This window comes from Ammodytes marinus (assembly GCF_949987685.1).
Source record: "Ammodytes marinus genome assembly, chromosome: 22".
In the NCBI taxonomy this organism is placed as follows: Eukaryota; Metazoa; Chordata; class Actinopteri; order Uranoscopiformes; family Ammodytidae; genus Ammodytes; species Ammodytes marinus.
This window is the reverse complement of record NC_137226.1, coordinates 105,524-113,023: the sequence shown is the minus strand read 5'-3', so window position 1 is coordinate 113,023 and position 7,500 is coordinate 105,524. Positions and strand designations below refer to the sequence as shown.

Genomic DNA, 7,500 nt, shown 5'->3' with positions numbered 1-7,500 from the left:
TGAAAAACATTGAGATACTATGAAAACGTTTTACAGACTTTTAACGTGGATTTAAACGTGCATGAAAATTGCCCGGAGAAAACGTTATAATAATAATTCAACATCACAGGTTATAGAAGTGTATTGAAATCCAGTTTCTCCGGCAGTATGGAAGTTATAGAAGTGTCCTGAAAAACAATGAGATACTATGAAAACCTTCTACAAACTCTACACACTTTCAACGTGGATTTTAAACGCGCAAGAAGGACGCATTTTGGACTCCTATTTAGAATAAAATTGCCCGGAGAAATACGTTGGGATTTGGAAACAAAAAAAAATCAACATCTCTCATCTACGGTCCAGTTTCTCCGGGAGTATGGAGGTTTTAGAAGTCTATTGAAAAACAATGAGATACTATGAAAACTTTTAACAGACTCTACACACTTTCAACGTGGATTTTAAACGCGCAAAAAGGACGATTTTGAAGCAGTTTGGACTTCCAAGGACGACTAAATGTTGTGGAGAGAAACGTTGGAAACTAAAAAGTCAACAAGGCACCTGTCCGGCACTAGATGTTTGGAGTTTTGCGGCTAAATTTTAAACTATTAAGTTTGGAAAAAAAAAAAAATGCAGATATTTTTTTTTTTAATTCTTTATTTTTTGGACACAAACACACAACTGAAAAAAGTGAACACACAAACAAAAGACAAAATAAAATAAACAACTAACATGGCGTATACTCTACAGGTTTCTAAGGACATTGTTTAAACTAAAAGGTAAATGTTAAGCAGAAAATAAAAAGTCAACGAGGTGTCATGTAGGTCCCAACACTGCGTTCCAATCTCCATACTTCCCTACTATTTAGTACGCCAGAAATAGTTTTAGGATGTCCCAATACATGCACGTCAATTGTAGTATGCTGAAAATACATAAATGCCCCACTAACTCCAATAGCATTTTGGAGTATTCGTCTTTATTCTTGACATTTCTTGACATAATGGGGAAAAAAAATCTGCCTTATCTTTTTTTTTTCTTTTTCTCTCCTGTCTGTGGCCCTAAAACTCTTCTGTACTTTAGTATGTAGTGTAGTAAAAAGACTAAAACTCTTCTGTACTTTAGTATGTAGTGTAGTAAAAAGAAAGAGTATGAGATTTGGAACGCAGGGTTGGTTTGGTGGGGGGTTTCTTGAATTACCCAGGGGGCAAAGTGATGTTATTGGCGTGACATGTTGTAAAAGGTTGTTCATCAGAAATTATCCCTGTGTTCCAGTCCCCATACCTTTCTTCTATTTAGTAGAAAAAAGATTTAGGATGTCCCGATTCTTGTTGCCAGATTTAGGATGGTTAGAAGTACCCGGATGTCCTACTACATCCGGCCAAGATTGTTAGTGTTGAAAAGTGCATCCTATTTGGGCGATTCTGACCCACAATCCAGTGTGCACCTGAAGTGACGTCACATCAACGGAGCCTCCGTATGAAAACAAACGGGGATGAGACGGATATAAAAAGTATGTCCCAGTTGTAGCATACTGCATCCTAACTAGATTCTGTTTATGATCAGATGTAGTATGTAGAATAGAAAAAAGAAAGAGTATGAGATTCGGAACACAGGGGATATCTAGGACCTTCAAGGATCACAACCTGGGTGGATGGATGGATAGACAGACAGACAGACAGACAGACAGACAGACAGACAGACAGACAGACAGACAGACCTGGGTGGACAACCTGGTCAACTACCTGCTGGAAAGCTACGGGAGGCCGAAATAGAAAATCTGAACCACGGTTTAATGCAAGGGTAAAATAAATTGAAATATTTAGATTTTTGATTTCTTCAAACTTTAGAGTTTTAGTTGCAGCGAGACAGTCGCTGTGTGGAGGTTATAGAAGTCTCTTGAGATGTGCTGAGATACTATGAAACATTTCTTAAAGAATTTACATCAAAAAAACAGACACGAAAGTTTTTTTTTTTTACTTTAATTTTACCGTGAGAGAATTGAAAAAACGAGATACTAGGAAACTTTTTACGGACGTTCTACAGATTTTAACATGGATTGTAACGCTCGAGAAGGACACGTTTGAAGCAGCATTGGACTCCTTAAAACAACGTTAAAATGAAATACAATGAGAAACAATTTGACTTTGACAAACTGTACAGGAATATCACACACAAAAGTTTATCTGGAAAAAAAACCCCTGCGCTCTAATTTTTTTTTTGTTTTTTTTGTTAACTTTATTTTCCTGTGAGATAACTTGATATGTGGTAAGGCACATTCAGTCTCATGATGACATAAGATGAAATACACAAGGACTTTCAAGGACTTCAACATGGATTATATATATAGCGCTCGAGAAGGACATTTTTCAAGCAGTGTGGACTCCTACAGACGTTTATATGTTGTGGAGAGAATGCTTGAAAACGTGGAAAAATTCTAAATTCGTCGGATGAAAAAAAATTCTCAATAATCTAGAAATTTACGAGGATACTTTGAGTTTTGAGGCTAAATTAAAAATCTCAGTATGGACGTGGGAATACAACGAGACCTTAACGGGACTATAACGTATGGGACGGACAATTTGGAGCAACGTTGGACTTCTAACTAAGCGATTAAACGTCATGGAGAAAAACTTGGAAATTCACAGACACATCAAATCACAGAGAAGTGAAGAAAACTCAGTGTGCACTAGATTTTTTTTTTTTTTTTTTTTTTAACGTTCAAAAACACAAGGACTTTTTACAGACTTTAAAAGGAGAATAGTGTTTGGACGCAGATTTGGACTTCGACGAGGATAAAATATTGTGGAGAGAAATGTGTGTAACGCGTGGAACAGACTAAATAAACATCTTAGATTCGATACCATATCAACCCAAATAGCACAGCAACACTTGTCCATGTTAGATTGGGGTTTCCTTTTTAATACCTGGCAGGGGACAACAGATGCAAACTATAGCCTCTTACGCTAACTCTGGCGCACTGACAGTTTGACTGTTTATTAGTGTGCAATGTCCCTCAAATAAACCAATAAAAAAAAAGAAGGGTTATCTGAAAACAATCATACATTTTGAGTGTTTTAAAGAGAGAATGTTCCTCTTTTTGGTCAATGAGTTCATGAATGAGAATGTTAGAAAAACTCAAATTTTCAAATTCTACGTACAGTATCAAAAAGTTGATCTAGCAAATATAAAAGCTCCAGTTCTCGTGACCCGTTTACACTTTGAATCAAAATGGATGGACACTTAACTAACTGTGTGTGTGTGTGTGTGTGTGTGTGTGTCTGTCTGTCTGTCTGTGTGTCTGTCTGTCTGTGTGTCTCTGTGTGTGTGTGTGTGTCTGTGTGTCTCTGTGTGTGTGTCTGTCTGTGTGTGTCTGCCTGTCTGTGTGTGTCTGTGTCTTACTGTCTGTCTGTCTGTCTCTCTCTCTTTCTCTCGCCCTCTCTCTGTCTCTGTCTGTCTGTCTGTCTGTCTGCCTGCCTGCATGTCTGCCTCTCTGCCTCTCTGTCTGTCTGTCTGTCTGTCTCTCTGTCTGCCTGCCTGCATGTCTGCCTCTCTGTCTGTCTGTCTCTGTCTCTGTCTCCCTGTCTGTCTGTCTGCCTCTCTGTCTGTCTGTCTGTCTGTCTGTCTGTCTGTCTGTCTGTCTGTCTGTCTGTCTGTCTGTCTGTCTGTCTGTCTGTCTGTCTGTCTGTCTGCCTCTCTGTCTGTCTGCCTGTCTGTCTGTCTGTCTGTCTGTCTGTCTGTCTGTGGACACACAGTTAGTTAAGAGGCTGGGACTCTAGTTTAGAGCGTCGGACTGAAACATGTTGTTGCACTTGGACAGAAAAGATTTGATTAAAGAAATGTATAAAGACGTGGTTGTGAGTTTGTGTTTCATGTTTACTGATTCCAAATGAATATTCCACTTCAAAAGGATTTTTATAGACATTTAAAAGGTGCTACGAGGAACTTTTAAATATTTCTGAAACGGTCTCATTTTTCCTCTGATGATCATACATGACATGCAACAGCTCTGGACAAACTCTGCAACCACACATGTGTCTAAACCAGAGAAGATTGTAAAATAAAGTCTGTACAAAATTACATTGGTTGCGTTCTGAATCTCATACTTTCTACTTATTTAGTTTGGTAGAAAAAAGATTTAGGATGTCCCGATTCTTGTGGCCAGATTTAGGATGGTTAGAAGTACCCGGATGTCCTACTTCATGCGGCCAAGATTGTTAGTGTTGAAAACTGCATCCTATTTGGGCGATTCTGACCCACAATCCACTGCGCACGTGAAGTGACGTCACATCGACGAAGCCTCCATATGAAAACAAACGGGGATGCGACGGATATAAAAGCAAGAGGCAAGATCAAGGAGCCATGTTATGATGAAATAAGAGAGTAAAGTATGTCCCAATAGTATGCCTACTGCATCCTAACTAGATTATTTTTATCGTCGGATGTAGTATGTAGAATAGAAAAAAGAAAGAGTATGCGATTCGGAACGCAACCTTAGTTTTACTTCAGTGGTAGTCATTTGAGACTTTAAAAGTGGAACGTCTATGCAGAAATTTAAATTGTACACTTAACAATAATTTAGATTTCAATTATTTGGTTATCCTTTTCAGGTATTTTTTCTTAAATAAAAGTACATTAAATGTGTATAAAATTACAGTAGTTGAGAGTAAATTTACTCAGTTACTTCTAACCTCATATTATAGTGTGATCTTATAAACGAGCAGCAGGGGGCGTCCTTATCTTCACACTGTACACACACACACACAGACACGCACACACATAATGAGACCTGCTTTATTTCCCGAGTTTTGACTGGAAGGCGATCAACTCCTGATTCTCCTATTAAAATAATATATTTTTATTATTTATTTATTTATTTTTACTTTATTTATTTTGCAATTTGAGATGATTAATTAACTTTTTTTTCAAGTGAGTGAGTTAGAGAGTGCGTGTGTGCGTGTGTGTGTGTGTGTGTGTGTGTGTGTGTGTGTTTATCAGTCTGTGTGTGCGTGCGTGCGTGCGTGCGTGTCTCTCTCTCTCTCCCTCTCTCTCTCTCTCTCTCTCTCTCTGTTTATCAGCCTGTCAGTCCATACTCAGGGCCATACTCCTCCCATCACTCTCTCTGTTTCCCTGGTTGAACTGCTGCTGCTGTTTCCACATGATTCAAAGTCAAGTGGAGTTTTAATACGGGTCACATCTCCCCGGAGCCGAGCGGCCGATACCAACTTCTCTACGCCGAAAAATAAGTCACTTTTTCGGATACAATTTGTTCAAAGGAGCCGGTTTAAAAAAAAAATCCTGGAGCCAAGGGGAAATAAACGCTGACTTGTGCCATGTTTTTCTAATGTTAACAGGAGTGTTTGATGAAGCGCACACTTGCAGGTAAGGCTGGTTTTAACACGTCATTTGTTTTACACATTTCTCTTGCGGATAGATGGTCAATTTTAGACGGTCAATCTAAACATGTATTCTTTAATGACCCTTTGTCACATAATGGCAATATAAGTACGCTATCTTATAATGCACTGGTCGGTTTAAATGGTCCAACCTTTGCACAACATTTTAATGTAACCCGTGGCAATATGATCTGCCCTAGAGAGGAGAGGTGGCCCTTCGTTTGAGAGACCAGACTCCATTAGAAAATCCACATTATTTTATTTTTGTTGATGTTTCTAAGGCGAATACACATGAAATCACACATTTTAACAAGGTATTGGGATCCCAGCTTCAAATCGGCACACACCCAACCACACACACATGTGCTGTATATATTAAAATTCAACTTTTATCACCACCTTTGCCATAGAAATTGAGCGTCACCTGGCAGAATTCGACAGCGAAGTAACCAACGCCAGCATTGGGCTTTACTCGTAATTTATTTAACATTAAGTGACATATAGTGGATCATATTTAGGCCGAAATTACGAGAAGATCAAGCACAGGCTCCCAATAAACCCTGTTTAATACAAGGGAACATGTATGATGTATAGGGCTCTATTTTACCGTAAATTGCGTGAGTTTTGAATGGGATTTGGCGTAGTGTGAGACAAATGAAGGTGTAGGTCCACGCTTGAATACTAATAAAATATAAATAAAATAACACCTGAATTCAAGCTGTATGTACCTTGGTTAGTAAAAGAAAAACACGTAATGTTGTCGGAACAGGTGTGTTAGGGGTAGCGGGGCACTAGGCGTTATCTCCCCCAGCAATAGGCTTTCATTCCTGGGTAGAGTATCCGCGAATGCCCGCTGCCTCGCTCGGAGGTTTTTTTTTTCTGTTGTTTGACTTGGCCTGAATGGTAAGCGGTTGCCAGGGAAGTGTGTGTGTGTGTGTGTGTGTGTGTGTGTGTGTGTGTGTGTGTGTGTGTGTGTGTGTGTGTGTGTGTGTGTGTGTGTGTGTGTGTGTGTGTGTGTGTGTGTGTGTGTGTGTGTGTGTGTGTGTGTGTGTGTGTCCCTGTGTGTGTGTGTGTGTGTGTGTGTGTGTCCCTGTGTGTGTGTGTCCCTGTGTGTGTGTCCCTGTGTGTGTGTTCCAGTCGGGGTTACCGGAAGGTTTCACCGGGTTTATTTATCGGTGTCTTGTCTTTGTAAAACAAACGGTTCCTGTTATCTTTGACGTCAGCTGTCAGCTCTGACGTGATATGGTTTAGCTCAAATCTGGGTATGTGTTTTTTTAATTGGTTTCTTTAAAGGTGGAGTCAGTGATTTTGGATAATGTCTGTTGTCAAAATCAGTGAATATCTCCTCATGATCTGCTACCTGCCTTGAAAAAAAGTGCTAATACGCAGCCTAGGCTCTGTACTGTAAACTGGTATGTAAACAAAGGGTACAAATCAGGCTGCTCTATTTACATTCCTTTTATAGGCTCTGTACACACCAGTTTACAGAGCCTAGGCTGTGTATTAACACTAGCTATTTTCCCAGCTCACATACAGTACAGACAGGTAGTGGATCATGAGGAGATATTCACTGATTTTGGATTAAACTAGTAAAAAGCGTTAGTTTTGGCTTTTTTAAAATGTTTTATTGATAGTGGACTGAAAATCTGCTGCAAGCTCTGTGCTTTTTAAACTTGTTTTAATTGTGTTTTTGCCTCAATTGTTTTATGCATGTTAGGCGACCTTGAGTGCCTTGAAAGGTGCCATATAAAATGAATGTATTATTATTATTATTATTATTAGTTAGTTGCAGCGTTATTTGAAAGGAAGGTTTTTATTTTTTGACCAAATTAAAAAAACATATTTTGTATTTAGGAATATTTAAAGATCTCACTGTGAACGCTAACCTCCTCCGTGAATGTTTGAACTTTAAGGTAGAAACCAGTGAATCTGTATATACAGCTCTGGAAAAAAATTAAGAGCCCACTCCAAATGTTCAGTGTCTCTCGTTTTACTCTTTAGAGGCATATGTTTGAGTAGAATGAACATTTTGGTTTTTATTATATAAACTACTGACAACATTTCTACCAAATTCCCCCAAAAAATCTTGTCATTAAAGAGCATTTTCCATTAAGTAATGTAGAGATGAAGA

General features: G+C 38.8%; 2 protein-coding genes across 3 annotated transcripts in view; both read left to right on the top strand.

The window, feature by feature from the left end:
- Nucleotides 1–2,687, top strand: part of dusp16 (dual specificity phosphatase 16) — a 10,370-nt gene extending 7,683 nt beyond the window's left edge. For both annotated transcript variants that reach the window (XM_080051265.1, XM_080051264.1), the window contains one exon: nt 1–2,687. This exon is cut by the window's left edge and continues 163 nt beyond it. In XM_080051265.1, the coding sequence (XP_079907391.1) occupies nt 1–3 (3 nt within the window). In that variant the 3' untranslated portion in view covers nt 4–2,687.
- tbk1 (TANK-binding kinase 1) overlaps nt 1–7,500 on the top strand; it is a 130,735-nt gene that overhangs the window by 59,499 nt on the left and 63,736 nt on the right. The gene's annotated exons all lie outside the window — the stretch shown is intronic.